This window comes from Mobula hypostoma, chromosome 3, assembly GCF_963921235.1.
Source record: "Mobula hypostoma chromosome 3, sMobHyp1.1, whole genome shotgun sequence".
In the NCBI taxonomy this organism is placed as follows: domain Eukaryota; kingdom Metazoa; phylum Chordata; class Chondrichthyes; order Myliobatiformes; family Myliobatidae; genus Mobula; species Mobula hypostoma.
The window spans coordinates 217,077,747-217,093,848 of record NC_086099.1 but is presented as its reverse complement, the minus strand read 5'-3'; the positions used below and the strand labels follow the sequence as shown (position 1 = coordinate 217,093,848).

General features: G+C 47.7%; 1 protein-coding gene across 3 annotated transcripts in view; it reads left to right on the top strand.

The window, feature by feature from the left end:
• scn5lab (sodium channel, voltage gated, type V-like, alpha b) overlaps positions 1-16,102 on the top strand; it is a 489,515-nt gene that overhangs the window by 211,220 nt on the left and 262,193 nt on the right. For all 3 annotated transcript variants that reach the window (XM_063044491.1, XM_063044492.1, XM_063044490.1), the window contains exons 10-11: positions 9,202-9,343; positions 15,219-15,419. In XM_063044491.1, coding sequence (XP_062900561.1) covers positions 9,202-9,343; positions 15,219-15,419 — 343 coding nt within the window. The remainder of the gene's footprint in view (positions 1-9,201; positions 9,344-15,218; positions 15,420-16,102) is intronic.

Below are 16,102 nucleotides of genomic sequence, written 5' to 3'. Positions count from 1 at the left end.
TGATGTACTGGGCTGAATCTATAACTTTTTGTAGTATTTTCCATTCAAGGGCATTGGTGTTTCCATACCAGGCCGTGATGCTTGTAGCTTACAAGCAGTGACCTGAGCAAAAGAGGTCAGATTACTTCCCCTAAAGAATGGCGGTGTGGCACAGATGGTGGAGGTGTGGCGCGTGGCCAAGTGGTTAGGGCGTTGGGCTCATGATCCGAAGGTCGTGGGTTCGAGTCTCGGTCAAGGCAGTGTATTGTGTCTTTGAGCAAGGCACTTAACCACACACTGCTCCAGTCCACCCAGCTGAAAGTGGGTACCGGCAAAATGCTGGGGGTTAACCTCGCGATGGACTGGCGTCCTATCCGGGGCGGTGGGGGGAGGGGGGAGTCTCGTACTCTCAGTCGCTTCACACCACAGAAACCGGCATAAGCACCAGCCTGATGGGCCACAAAGACTCAGGACAGACTTTAACTTAGCAGATGGTAGAGCTGCTGCTTCACAACCCCAGAGACCCAGGTTCGATCCTGACCACAGCAACGCCATGTAGACTTTGCACACTCTCCCTGTGACCAGGTGCTCCAGTTTACTCCCCCGACCCAAAAATGGGTGGGCCAGAGGGCTAATTGGCCAAATTATCCCTAGCGTGCAGCTGATGGGTAAAATCTGGGGCAGGTGAATGGAAATGTGGGGAGCAAGAAATGGGATCAGTGGAGCATTATTGTAAATGGTTTCTTGATGGATAGCATTGATTTGGTAGGCTGAAGGGCCTGTTCCCATGCTATCTGACTCTCTAACTGCTGCGGTGAAGATGGGTTAGTTTGATGGGGAAGCATTGCAGAGGGTCTTTACACAGAGAGTGGTAAGTGCTTGGAACACCATGTCAGGGGTGGTGCCAGAGCCAGATACATTAGGGACATTTAAGAAACTCTTTAGGTTGGCACATAATGATAGAAAAATGTGGAGAAAATTCAAAAAACTGAGGTGCAAAGGGACTTGGGAGTCCTTGTGCAGGATTCCCAAAAGGTTAATTTGCAGGTTGAGTCGGTAGTGAGGAAGGCGAATGCAATGTCAGCAATCATTTCAAGAGGACTAGAATATAAAAGCAAGGGTGTAATGTTGGGGCTTTATAAGTCACTGGTGAGGCCTGACCTTGAGTATTGTGAGCAGTTTTGGGCCCCTTATCTTAGAAAGGATGTGCTGACATTGGAGAGGGTTCAAAGGAGGTTCATGGAAATGATTCCAGGATTGAATGGCTTGAAAAATGGATCAGCCATGATGAAATGGTGGAGCAGACTTGATGAGCCAAATGGCCTAATTCTGCTCCTGTATCTTATGGTCTAAAAATGGAGGGCTGTTGAGGAGGAAAGGGTTAGGTTGATCTTAGAGGTCGACACTAAATTGTGGGCTGAAGGGCCTATAATGTGCTGTCATGTTCTATGTTGTATGATGTAATTTTTATTTTTGCAGGTTGCAATGCCTTGTCCCCATTCCAACCTCACTCCTTCGGAACGCTCTGCTCTCCACTCCCTCCGCACTAATCCTAACCTTATTATTAAACCCGCTGATAAAGGGGGTGCTGTTGTAGTCTGGCGTACTGACCTCTACCTTGCCGAGGCACAGCGACAACTCGCGGATATCTCCTCTTATTTACCCCTCGATCGTGACCCCACCAAGGAGCACCAGGCCATTGTCTCCCACACTATCAACGACTTTATCCGCTCAGGGGATCTCCCATCCACTGCTACCAACCTTATAGTTCCCACACCCCGCACTTCCCGTTTCTACCTCCTACCCAAGATCCACAAACCTGCCTGTCCTGGCCGACCTATTGTCTCAGCTTGCTCCTGCCCCACCGAACTCGTTTCTGCATACCTCGACACTGTTTTATCACCCCTTGTTCAATCCCTTCCGACCTATGTTCGTGACACTTCTCACGCTCTTAAACTTTTCGATGATTTTAAGTTCCCTGGCCCCCACCGCTTTATTTTCACCATGGATGTCCAGTCCTTATATACTTCCATCCCCCATCAGGAAGGTCTCAAAGCTCTACGCTTCTTTTTGGATTCCAGACCTAATCAGTTCCCCTCTACCACCACTCTGCTCCGTCTAGCGGAATTAGTCCTTACTCTTAATAATTTCTCCTTTTGCTCCTCCCATTTCCTCCAAACTAAAGGTGTAGCTATGGGCACCCGTATGGGTCCTAGCTATGCCTGCCTTTTTGTTGGGTTTGTGGAACAATCTATGTTCCGTGCCTATTCTGGTATCTGTCCCCCACTTTTCCTTCGCTATATCGACGACTGCATTGGCGCTGCTTCCTGCACGCATGCAGAACTCGTTGACTTTATTAACTTTGCCTCCAACTTTCACCCTGCCCTCAAGTTTACCTGGTCCATTTCCAACACCTCCCTCCCCTTTCTAGATCTTTCTGTCTCTGTCTCTGGAGACAGCTTATCCACTGATGTCTACTATAAGCCTACTGACTCTCACAGCTATCTGGACTATTCCTCTTCTCACCCTGTCTCTTGCAAAAACGCCATCCCCTTCTCGCAATTCCTCCGTCTCCGCCGCATCTGCTCTCAGGATGAGGCTTTTCATTCTAGGACGAGGGAGATGTCTTCACTTTTTAAAGAAAGGGGCTTCCCTTCCTCCACTATCAACTCTGCTCTTAAACGCATCTCCCCCATTTCACGTACATCTGCTCTCACTCCATCCTCCCACCACCCCACTAGGAATAGGGTTCCCCTGGTCCTCACCTACCACCCCACCAGCCTCCGGGTCCAACATATTATTCTCCGTAACTTCCGCCACCTCCAACGGGATCCCACCACTAAGCACATCTTTCCCTCCCCCCCTCTCTCTGCATTCCGCAGGGATCGCTCCCTACACAACTCCCTTGTCCATTCGTCCCCCCCATCCCTCCCCACTGATCTCCCTCCTGGCACTTATCCGTGTAAGCGGAACAAGTGCTACACATGCCCTTACACTTCCTCCCTTACCACCATTCAGGGCCCCAAACAGTCCTTCCAGGTGAGGCATCACTTCACCTGTGAGTCGACTGGGGTGATATACTGCGTCCGGTGCTCCCGATGTGGCCTTTTATATATTGGTGAGACCCGACGCAGACTGGGAGACCGCTTTGCTGAACATCTACGCTCTGTCCGCCAGAGAAAGCAGGATCTCCCAGTGGCCACACATTTTAATTCCACATCCCATTCCCATTCTGACATGTCTATCCACGGCCTCCTCTACTGTAAAGATGAAGCCACACTCAGGTTGGAGGAACAACACCTTATGTTCCGTCTGGGTAGCCTCCAACCTGATGGCATGAACATCAACTTCTCTAACTTCCGCTAGGCCCCACCTCCCCCTCGTACCCCAGCTGTTACTCATTTTTATGCACACATTCTTTCTCTCACTCTCCTTTTTCTCCCTCTGTCCCTCTGAATATACCTCTTGCCCATCCTCTGGGTCACCCCCCCCCCGTCTTTCTTCCTGGACCTCCTGTCCCATGATCCTCTCGTATCCCTTTTGCCTATCACCTGTCCAGCTCTTGGCTCCATCCCTCCCCCTCCTGTCTTCTCCTATCATTTTGCATCTCCCCCTCCCCCTCCAGCTTTCAAATCCCTTACTCACTCTTCCTTCAGTTAGTCCTGACGAAGGGTCTCGGCCTGAAACATCAACTGCACCTCTTCCTATAGATGCTGCTTGGCCTGCTGCGTTCACCAGCAACTTTGATGTATGTTGCTTGAATTTCCAGCATCTGCAGAATTCCTGTTGTTTGTGCATCAATAAGTGGGGAGCTGCTTGGTGCATAGTTTGCTGTAGAAGATGGTAAAACGTGGCCAGCTGATTTTGTGAAGTACCAAATAATGGAGTTTAAGTCTGTGCCAGTTTGATAGCAGCTAGCACTAATCAATATCTGAGCTGATCAGCGCTACCTTCTAATGTAACAACATTTGCAGAATATTGATTGAAATGTGACTTCACTTGGAAGCCTGCGTGAGGCCTAGACTGTAGCTGCAAGCCTTCTTGTGGTAATGTCTGGGCTCCACTCTCTTTAGAGACTGGAGTGGTTTCCTCTCCCCAGCGTAGGAAGAGGCCAATGAAGGAGGGTCTTGCAGGCCGCACTTAAAGTAATCTTCATGAACACCAGGCGGCTAGCTGGTGTTGCCATGGTGACAGGAGCCACCTTCATCCTTGTACTGATTATGGGCCATGCAAGCTGTTGGTAGAACAGATGAAGAAAAGAAGCAGATTCTTGTCACATCTCCTCTGATTTGTCCTTTCTGGGGCTTTGATTTGCTGTTCCTTAGTGGAGCATTAATTTTTGCGCTGATTCCCTTTAAGGCTTTAGGATGGATGAAGTATTTTGAGTGCTGCCCTGCTTTTAAGTGCAATTGGGTTTGAGCTTTTTCCACCACTTGGTAAGAGCGGGGCTCTTCTGTGACCAAAGCTCCATTTCTGCACTGCGGCTCCAGATCCATCGAGACCCCTCCCCCGGCAACTGTTTGCTGATCTCGGCCATCTGATTTCTGATCCCGTGGTTCTGTGGGAGCAGAGTTCCACAATTCTGCCCTTTCTCGTTTTCTCTCCTTCAAATGCTCAGCTCTGTCACTGGGTCATTTCCCACTGGTCGGGACTCACCCAGCGCAAGGAATTCTTTATGCTCAATTCTTCTCCCTTCTTGTTCAGGATAAGGTGAGGCATAAGAGATTCAGCAGGTGCTGGAAATCTTGAGCACAACACTCACGTGCACAAAATGCCGGAGGAACTCAGCAAGTCATTCAACATCTGAGGAGGGAAATGAACAGTCCTGATGAAAGAGTCTCGGCCCAAAACATCGACTGTATATTGCCCTCCACAGATGCTGCCTGACCTGCTGAGTTCCTCCAGCATTTTCAAATTCTCAAAGTACTGTGCATTTATTATCAAATTATGAAATTCATCATCCTGCTGGCAGCCACGAAACAAAGAAACACCATGGAACCCATTCAAAGAAAACATCAAATAGCCAATGCATGTAAAAAAAAGAACATAATCTGTGCGCTATATGCTCACTCTTTGGCGTTCGTACGATTTGTTCTTCTTTTCACGCATTGGGTGCTTGATCAAACGGCAGAGCCCCCGAACCTTCCCGGGAGCCACAGCCACCAAGTAAGTTCAGTCGATAACTGCAGGCCTCAGCCTCAGAGCCAGTTTCACGCTGAAGCGCCTCCCTCAAATCGCGCCAAATGCAAGAGAAGAGAGTAACTTGAGACGCATGGAGCATGAACTGCAGAGTCCTCCAAAAACAAGTCCACAACCACGGAACGTGTTCAGCACTGAGGACATTAAACCTCAACCATAGAGTCCCACAGTCACATGTCACGCCGAGGCAATCAGACCAGCACCTTCCTCTGGCAGCAGCGAGAGCAAGACTGGTCAAACGCAGGCAGATGGCTCCGAACATCTGCTCTTGTCCTCACCGATTTCAGTCTTGCTTCATGCTTCGATCGGCGAGGAGTAATGGAGCTGACCATGGGTTCGCGTTCCACCGTTCGGAAACGATGGCTACAGCCTCACCGAATTCCCGGGGAGATAGCAGGAGCACCAGATCGCTCAGTCGGCCCAAAAAATACATCATCAGAATGAAAATTACAGACTGCAATCGATCACAGTTCAGGAGTAGTTTTGTGAGCTGTCTGCAGGATGTCGCCATGGTTGCTGGTGCCATCTTGTTGGATCGTTTGTTTTATAATATAATTTAGATTTACTTATTAGTCACATGTACATCAAAACGGACAGTGAAATATGTTGTTTGCCTCAACAACCGACATAATCTGAGGATGTGATGGGGGCAGCCCACAAATCTCATCACATATTCCAGCAAGACCATCCCTTCCCCCACCCAAATCCAGGTCAGGCTGCCTCCGAGCTCCCAGCCATATCGCCAGATTCACGGAGGTCAGGCTTTAACATCTGGACTTGCTGATCTCAGGGCCTTTTGTTTGCTGTTTTCGGCCTCCAGATGTCGACCTCTAGGTTTTGACCCCAGGACTCGCCAACCATGGGCCTGCTGACTGTCCTCAGGGTCTGCAGACCTTGGAGCTGGATCCTTAGACCTCCGTCCTTGAGGATCACTGGCTTCCAACTTCTGGTTCCTTCCCCCAATTCTTCATTTGCTGCCTCTAACCTCTCACCACCCTCCTCCCTAACCTGACCCCTAACTTCTCTTGCTGTCCCCAGGAAGCATCCCTACGAAGCGAAATAAAACTAAGTCTGTGCCAGGATCCTGACGGGCATCGCAGAGCTGTGAGCTCAGAGGGCATAGGAATTGGCAGATTAGCAATTAGGTGTAAATACACCTCCCCGCCCCCCCCCCCCCCCGTCCGATGACATAGTGGCCAGCATCAGAGACAGCAATTCCATGGAGTCTCTGGCAGACGCTGATGTTTCACTGCAAAGGCTCCTCATCAGAGGATGGGAAAAATAATCCGCTTAAACAAAGCCGATTTAAGAAGAAAACAATGAAATATGGAAAAACAGATTTTTCTGCTGACCAGTTCACATTAGTATTGGGCAGGAGGCTAGGTTAAAACCAAGATGGATGGCAGTCCAAGCAAGAATCTAAGGTAACCAAGTCTTCCAACAGACAATCTCCTGGAGGAACTCAGCAAGCTGAGCAGCATCTGGCGGGGTGGTGGAAGAAATTGTGGATATTTTGGGTTGGAACCCTGCATCAGAACTTGACCTGACATGCCGATGAGTCAGCCCTGAAGCAGGGATTCGAGCCAGATCATTGCGAGTTCCTTTCCTCCCACGGACGCTGCACAACCCACTGAGTTACCCCAGCAGATTGTGTGTTGCTCCAGATTCCAGCATCTGCATTCCCTTGTCACAGAGCCATAGAGTGCTGCAGCACAGAAATCAGCCCTTCGGCCCATCTAGTCTGTGCTGACCTGGTCCCATTGACCTGCACCTGGACCATCCCATCCATGAACTTACCCAAACTTCCCTTAAGTGCTGAAATCGAACCGGCCTCCACTGGCAGCTCGTTCCACACTCTCACCCACCTCAGACTGAAGAACTCCCCTTCAGGTTCCTCTTTCATGCCTAACCTATGACTTCTAGTTCTAGTCTCACCAAACCGCAGTGGAGAAAAGCCTTTTTGTATTTACTCTTTCTATACCCCTCATAATTTTGTGTACCTCTGACAAATCTCCCCTCACCCTCCCAAGCACCGGTGAATAGAGTTCTAACCTACTCAACTTTTTCCTATAACTCAGGCCCTCAAGTCTCGGTAATGCCCTTGTAAATTTTCTCTGTATCCATTCAAGCTTAGTGATAACTTTCCTGCAGGTAGGGGACCAAAACTAATATTCCAATACTCCAAACTAATATTCTACACATACTCTAAATTAGGCCTCACCAGCACCTTTTGTAGTGTCTTTTACAGTGGCACCATAGCTTCCCAATTTAGTGCCTGCCCCTGACTGATGAAGGCCAGTGCCCCTGAAACTTTCTTCCCTTCTCTGCCCACCCAGTCACCCTCTAAACGGAGTGGTAACTCTGTAGTAGAGTCTCTGTGTCACAGCTCCGGAGGCCCCAGTTCAATCCTGACCTCCGGTGCTGTCTGCGTGGAGTTGGCACGCTCCTCTTCAGGCCTCGTGGGCTTCCTCCAGGTGCTCTGTTTTCCTCCTACGACTCAAAGCCTTGCGGCTTGTTGGGGTGAATTGACCGCTGTGAATAATTCATAGTGTGTCGAATCGGTAGCAAAAGCCAAACTGGTAGGGGTATTCAGTGGAGGCAAACGGTTGTTGCCGTTTCAGGTCGAGATCCTGCTTCAAGCTTGGCATCTGTGCGCATGTTGGGTCAGTGGGACTGTTTGCGTCTAGTGTAACGATGACATATTGGTGCTTCTAGGAGCCAGCTGGGTAGGTTGGGTCCAGAATTATATGTGTGTGTCAGACCTGGTATGTACGGGAAATCTCTTATGCTGAAGGACGTTAGTGAACCAGATTGAGATGTATGAGAAGTTGTCCTCTCCATGTCCACTCTATCAAGGCCTTTCAATATTAAGTAGGTTTCAGTGACTCCCTGCTTCCTCAAGGCTTCCTCCCCCTCTACCTTTGTACGATGGTGGGATTATCGTTAATTCAGGCTTATGGTTTCCGTGTCTAGTACTTTAGCCACTGCATCCCCACTGACCCTCAATCCTGAGGCAATGTTCCTAGGCCTGGACACTCCAGTCAAACTCTGTAGCTTCTCAGTAACAGTGAAGGACTCTGAGATTTTTACACATTTATGTGAGATTACATCTCATCTCTTAAACTCAGGAGAAGATGGGCCTTGAGCGTCCTGGGGCAGGGAGTCAGGACCCTTGACAGGAGGAAGGAGCCTGTCGGTTTATTGGCAACAATTACATAACAAGTTAAGTCAAGTCAAGTCAAGGGCAGCATGGTATCACCTATCTCATGGTAGTAATGAGGAGAGGGCACGTTCCAGTTTTGTGTACAAGATGAGAGGCATAGATGGAGTGAGTAGCTAGAGACCTTTTCCCTGGGTGGAAATGGCTAATATGAGGGGGCATAACTTTAAGGTTATTGGAGGAAAATGTAGGGGGGATGTCCATTCATCAGTCTGATGGCAGAGAGGAAGAAGCTGTTCCTAAAATGCTGAGAGTGTGTTCAGACTCCTGTACCTCCTCCCTGATGGTATCAAATAGAAGGGTCTGTATAGGACAATGAGGGTCCTTAATGCTGATGAGGCTTTTCTGGGGCACTGCCTTCTGAGGGTATTCTCGATGGTGGGTAGTCTTGTGCCTGTGAAGGAGCTGGCCGAGTTTACCACTCTCGTCAGCCTCTATCGATCCTCTGCATTGGAGCCTGCGTACCCGCCGGTGGTGCAGCCAGTCCCAACGGTCCCTACCGTACGTCTGTAGAAATTTGCCGGTGTCTTTGGTGACACGCTGTACTGAATCTCCCCAAGCTCCCGATCAAATACAGCTGCTGGAGTGCCTTGGTCGTGATTGCGTCCAAACTCCCTGCCACTTAACGTGTCTCCCTATGCCACCGTGCTGCTGACTGAGGTCTCAGTGACCCATCTTGGGTCTGGTGCTGGAGACAACACGCCGCTAACCTCCTGCCTGCCTCTGCAAAGTGTTTTGTGACATGAAAGGGGGAGGGTGTGGAAATCATTACTGACTGTGCGTTTCTCCTTCCCCTCTTACAGGAAGTGTCCCACCGGTTACACGTGCCTGAAGGCGGGGAGGAACCCCGATTATAATTACACCAGTTTCGATACATTTGGCTGGGCTTTCCTCTCGCTGTTCCGGCTGATGACTCAGGACTTCTGGGAGAACCTCTACCAGCAGGTTGGTGGTTGACCGTTCTGGTCCAGTGAGAGACCCTGAGGGGGATGTTGATGGGTGTGCGTCTGTGCGTTGGGGAAGAGAGGTGTTCCACGGTGACCACTGGCATTAAGCAGCCCCTGACCGGAGGGCTCACGTGGGGAAGGGAAGCCGTTATCCTCTCGGTGGCAACACGTCGTCTCTACGTGCTGAGCCCTGTGGCTGCCCAGCGCAGACGCAGAGATTCTGCAGGTGCCGGAAATCCAAAGCCCACCACACACAAAATGCTGGAGGAACTCAGCAGCCAGGCAGGAAATAGAGTCAATGATAGAGTCCTGATGAAGGGTCCACGTCCAGAATTTCAGATGTTCATTCCCCTCCGTGGATCCTGCCTGAGCTGCTGAGCTCCTGCGGCATTTTGTGTGTGGAGTTCCGTTGGCCGGTTTGATTGCCCTCAGATACCCCTCCACCCGCCGTACTTTCTTCACCCAGGAGCATAGGCTCCCGGTGCAGACAAGAGGAGTGATGTGGTTGGTCACTGGGTCTTGCATATCGCCTCTCCAGGCACCCACCGCTCTCCGTGTGAAAAAACTTGCCCCCACATCTCCTTTGAGCTTACCCCCTCTCGCCTTAAAGCCAACACACTTTTCGTCCCTCTTCCCTCCGGGAGAAGGCTCAGGAGCTTGAAGACTCGTACGGCCAGATTTGGGAACAGCTTCTTTCCAACCGTGATAAGACTGCTGAACGGATCCTGACCCGGATCTGAGCCGTACCCTCCAAATATCCGGACCTGCCTCTCGGTTTTTTTGCACTACCTTACTTTCCATTTTTCTATTTTCTATTTATGATTTATAATTTAAATTTTTTAATATTTACTAATTCTTACTATTTTAAATATTTTAAATATTTAATATTTGTAATCCAGGGAGTGGGAAGCACAGAATCAAATATCGCTGTGATGATTGTACGTTCTAGTATCAATTGTTTGGTGACAATGAAGTATAAAGTAAAGTATAAAATGCATGTCCTCTAGAACATAGAGCATAGAAATACAACCTAGAAAGGCACAGTACAACACCGGCCCTTCAACCTACAATGTTGTGCCTACTTTTAACGTATTCCAAGTTCAATTTAAAACCCTTACCTCCCCATAAACCTTCCAGTTTTCTATCGACCATGTGCCTATCTAAGAGCCTCTTAAATGTCCCTAATGTATCTGCCTGTACCACCACCACTGGCAGAGCACTCCATGGACCCACCACTCTGTGTAAAATATCAATCTCTGACATCCCCCCCCCCAATACTTTCCTCCAATCACTTTGCAAGTGATTCGAAGGCTCGAAGTTTTCAGACTGACTCAGAGTCTGCTGCGGTCGGGTGATTCCAATGGTGCTGCATCGGCAAGTTTGCAGCGCTTGGAGGTTCATGGCAGGGAGAGTTTCTCCCTTCTACCGTCTGCGTGAGATGATGGGGCTATTGGGACTTTGAGACTTTTTTTTTTACCGTGCCCATGGTCTGCTCTTTATCAAATTACAGTATTGCTTTGCGCTGTTGTAACTATATGTTATAATTATGTGGTTTTGTCAGTTTTAGTCTTGGTTTGTCCCGTGTTTTCTTGTGATATCATTCTGGAGGAACGTTGTATCATTTTTTAATGCATGCATTTCTAAATGACAATAAACGAGGACTGAGTGTCCTCATAATCTAAAAAAAAGTTATGACACCTTGTATTCGCTGTTTCTGCCCTTGGAAAAGTCTTTGGCTGTCCACTCTATCTATACCTCTTATCATCTTGTACACCTCTATCACATCACCTCTCATCCTCCTTTGCTCCAAAGAGAAAAACCCTGGCTCATTCGACCTTTCCTGATAAGACTCTGTAACCCAGGCTGCATCCTGGTAAATCACCTCTGCACCCTCTCTAAAGCTTCCACATCCTTCCTGTAATGAAGCAACCAGAACCAAACACAATCCTCCGAGTAAATACTCTGGTATCAGACATTTTAACCCCTGGAAAAACAAAAAGCGATGCTGGCTGTGATCTCTCATCTATGTCCCTCATAATTTTCTGAACCTCAGATGGGGAATGGCAGATTACTGCTGAGCAATGAGGGTTATTTGTCTCCGATCTGTGTCCCTCCCCCCCTCACCAGCACCCATGGGCCACTCTTGTCACTGAATAGTCAGATAGCAACTTATTGGAGTTTTCCTGAATTTTCTGTAACTTTTCCTTGCCTGGTTTAAATAAAACACTTCTTAAAAAAAAGTAGTGTTAGGCTCCAAACTACTGGCTTTCCAGGAGTAACATCAAGAAAGATTTTCTAACATAGAGCACAGTCCATAGACCATCTCTTTAACCTCCTACCATCAGGCAGGAGATACCGTAGCATTAGGACAAGAACTGTGACGGTGGGAAACAGCTTCTTCCCCACACTGTGAGACGACTGAACGGCCAGCCACTGTCCAGGTCTCATCATGCATGAAGCGCCAATAGCATTATGTTGTTTACTTTTTAACTTGTGTCATAAATGCATCTTATTATTCGTTAATTTATTTATGTGACATTACTTTATGCAACACACACAAAACGCTGGAGGAACGCAGCAGGCCAGGCAGCGTTTACGGAAAAGAGTAAACAATCGATGTTTCGGGCCGAGACCCTTCATCAGGACTGTGAAAGGAGGGGGGAGACGCCAGAATGAAAAAGTAGGGGGAGAAGAAGGGGGCTAGCTGGAAGGTGATAGGTGAAGGCAGGAGGGTGAGAAAGGTCAAGGGCTGGTGAGGAAGGAGCCTGATAGGTGAGGAGAGTGAACCACAGGAGAAAGGGACCCAAGGGGGGTAATAGACAGGTGAGAAGAAGAAGTAAAAGGTCACTTTAGCACATAAAACACTTATATGTTGTGTGTGGGTTATATGTACTGTGTCGTGCACCTTGGCCCTGAGGAACGTTGTTTCATTTGGCCATATCCATGTAAACATGAACTTGACAGAACATACAGGAAAAGGGCTTTCAGACCACAGTGTCTGCAATGAACACAATACCAAATTAAACTAAGTGTATTTGCCTGCACAGGATCCATATCCTTGCATTCCCCGCTTGTTCATCCGTCTACAGCTTAAATGTCACTATTGGATCAGCCTTCTCCACTCTCTGTGTAAAAATATCTTGCCCTGCACATCTTTAAACTTCCCCCTCCCCCTCACCTTAAATGCCTCATCGGCATCCTTGTGTGCCATGCCGTATGACATCATCATTATGTGCCATGCCGTATGACATCATCATTATGTGCCGTGCCATATGACATCATCATGCCACATGTCATGGGCGATTCATGGTCTTTCCATGACTGTGATTGTTCTCAGCAAATTTTTCTACAGAAGTAGTTTGCCATTGCCGCCTTCTGGCCAGTGTCTTTACCAGACGGCCATTATCAATCCTCTTCAGAGATTGTACACCTGGCGCCAGTGGTCATATAACCAGGACTTGTGATTTGCACCGGCTGCTCATATGACCATCCACCACCTGCTCCCATGGGGGGGGGGGGCTAATCAGGTGCTGCACCTCGCCCAGGGGCGACCTGCAGGCTAGCAGAGGGAAGGAGTGCCTTACACCTCCTTTGATAGAGACGTTTCTCCACCTCGCCACCCACTTAAATGCATACTGTCTAGTATTAGTACTAGATATTTCACACCTGGGAAGATACTCTGAATGTTTATGCTATCTCGGTTTTTTTGCACTGCCTTACTTCCCATTTTTCTATTTTCTATTTATGATTTATAATTTAAATTTTTAATATTTACTAATTAGGTAGATACCAAAAGTATTTTCAGTTTTATTAAGAGTAAAAGGGAGGTGAGAGTTGATATTGGACCATTGAAAAATGATGCTGGTGAGGTAGTAATGGAAGACAAAGAAATGGGTACTTTACATCAGTCTTCACTGTGGAACACACTAGCTGCCAGAGGTCCGTGAGTGTCAGGGAGCTGGAGTGAGTGCCATTGCTATCACAAGGCAAAAAGTGCTAGTGCTAGGCATTCTCCGTAACCTTTGACACCCCGACTAATCAAGTAAATTATAAATGATCTCTGTACTCTCTATGTAAAAAGCAGAGAGGGCTAGTCTGATACAGACACACATCTTGGGCACTGTGTACCAGGTACAGTGTGATCAACTGTAAAAGCATAAATGGATATTTGGATAATTATGGACCAATTGGGTAAAGTGATAATGGATCAGAGATCTGAGCCTCACACTGTGACAGTTTTGTGTAATTGTGCATTCAATCATACGTTGCTTGGTTCAAAGTTCAAATATACAGCCCTGAGATTCATTTTCTTGTGGGTATTCACAGTAAATACAAAGAATCAATGAAAAGATGCACACAACAAGATGGACAAACAACCAATGTGCAAAGGACAACAAATGTGCAAAGACAAAGGGGGAGAAAAGAACCAAATAATAACAAGAATAAATAAGCAATAAATATCCGCTGTGCGAGACACTAGCAGTGTACCAGATGTAGTAGAGTGTGAGGGAAGAGAAGTGGGTGCAGTTACTAATACAAGGGAGAAGGTGCTCAAAAAGCTGAAAGACCTAAAGGTACATAAGTCACCCGGACCAGATTATCTGCACCCTAGGGTTCTGAAAGAGGTAGCGGTTGAGATTGTGAAGGCTGCAGAAGGATTTAGACAGATTAGGAGAATGGGCAAGAAAATGGCAAATGAAATACGTTGTTGGAAAATGCATGGTCATACACTTCAGTAGAAGAAATAAATGTGCAGACTATTTTCTAAATGGGGAGAAAATGCAAAGGGACTTGAGAGTCCTTGCGCAGAAAACCCTAAAGTTTAACTTGCAGGCTGAGTCAATGGTGAGGAAAGCCAATGCAATGTTAGTATTCATTTCAAAAGGTCTAGAATACAAGACCAGGAATGTGATGCTGAGGCTTTATAAGGCACTGGTGAGGCCTCACCTTGAGCATTGTGATCAGTTTTGGGCTCCTCATCTTAGAAAAGATGTGCTGGCATTGGAGAGGGTCCAGAAGAGGTTCACAGTTTAAGAATAAGGGGTAGGCCATTTAGAACGGAGTTAAGTAAAACCTTTTTCACCCAGAGAGTGGTGGATGTATGGAATGCTCTGCCCCAGAAGGCTGTGGAGGCCAAGTCTCTGGATGCTTTCAAGAAAGAGACGGATAGAGCTCTTGAAGATAGCGGAATCAAAGGTTATGGGGATAAGGCAGGAACTGGATACTGATTGTGGATGATCAGCCATGATCACAGTGAATGGCAGTGCTGGCTCGAAGGGCCGAATGGCCTGCTCCTGCACCTATTGTCTATTGTCTATAATTTTAACTATTTTTAATATCTTTAATATTGAATATTTGTAATCCAGGGAGTGTGAAGCGCAGAATCAAATATCGCTGTGATTATTGTACGTTTTAGTACCAATTGTTTGGCGACAATAAAGTATAAAGTATCTGTGTATACAAAGTTTTAAGGGTACAGGCTTTTATCCACCCTGAGGTTGGGTGAGATTGGAATTAGAGGTCATGGGTTAAGGGTGAGAAGTGAAATGTGTAAGGGGAATGTGAGGGAGAACTCAGAGGCTGGTGAGAGTGTGGAAACGAGCTGCTATTGTAAGTGGTGGATGTGAATTTCATGCCAACACTTAAGAGAAATTTGGATAAGTACATGGATGGGAGAGGTATAGAGGGCTATGGTCTGGGTTCAGAGCGATGGGACTTGGCAGATTAATAATTTAGCAATGACTAGATGGGCCAAATGGCCTGTTTCTGTGCTGTAGTTTGATTCTCTGGAGGGGTGCATGGACTCCCTTACTTCTCCGTCACCGCCTATGCTGCGTCTTTGTGACCTTGTCCTCTTTTTCTCTGGCCCACAGACACTGCGCTCTGCCGGAAAGGCGTACATGCTCTTCTTTGTGGTGGTCATCTTCCTCGGCTCCTTCTATCTCATCAACCTCATCCTGGCCGTGGTGGCCATGGCGTATGACGAGCAGAACCAGGCCACCATCGCCGAGAACGTGCAGAAGGAGAAGGAGTTTCGGCAGACGATGGATCAGCTTCGGATACAACACGAGCGGGTCAGGAAAGCACCTGTCATCTTGTCAGCAATGATCTTAATCCTTAATCGGATTTAATGTAAGACCATAAGACCATAAAATATAGGTGCAGAGTTAGGCCATTTGGCCCATTGAGTCTGCTCCACCATTTCATCATGGCTGATCCATTTTCCCCCTCAGCCCCAATCTCCTGCCTTCTCCCTGTAACCCTTCACACCCTGACTAAACAAGGACCTATTGACCTCTGCCTTAAATATGTCCAATGACTTGGCCTCCACATCTGCCGGTGGCAAAGAATTCCACAGTTCCACCACCATCTTGCTAAAGAAATTCCATCTCATCTCCATTCTAAATAGACGTCCCTTTCTTCTGAGGTTGTGCCCTCTGGTCCTAGACTCCCCCACTATCGGAAACATCCTTTCCACATCCACTCTATCAAGGCCTTTGAACATTCAATAGGTTTCAATGAGATCCTCCCCTCATTCTTCTAAACTCCAGTGAGCAGTGAGTACGACCCAGAGCTATCAAACTATACGATAACCCTTTCGATCCCAGAATCATTTTTGTGAACCTCCTTTGAACCCTCGCCAATGGCAGCACATCCTTTCTTAGATAGAGGGCCCAAAACTGCTCACAATACTCCAAGTGAGGCCTCAATGTTACATCCTTGCTTTTAATGTGTCTCAGGGTGCTCTAGGATCCCG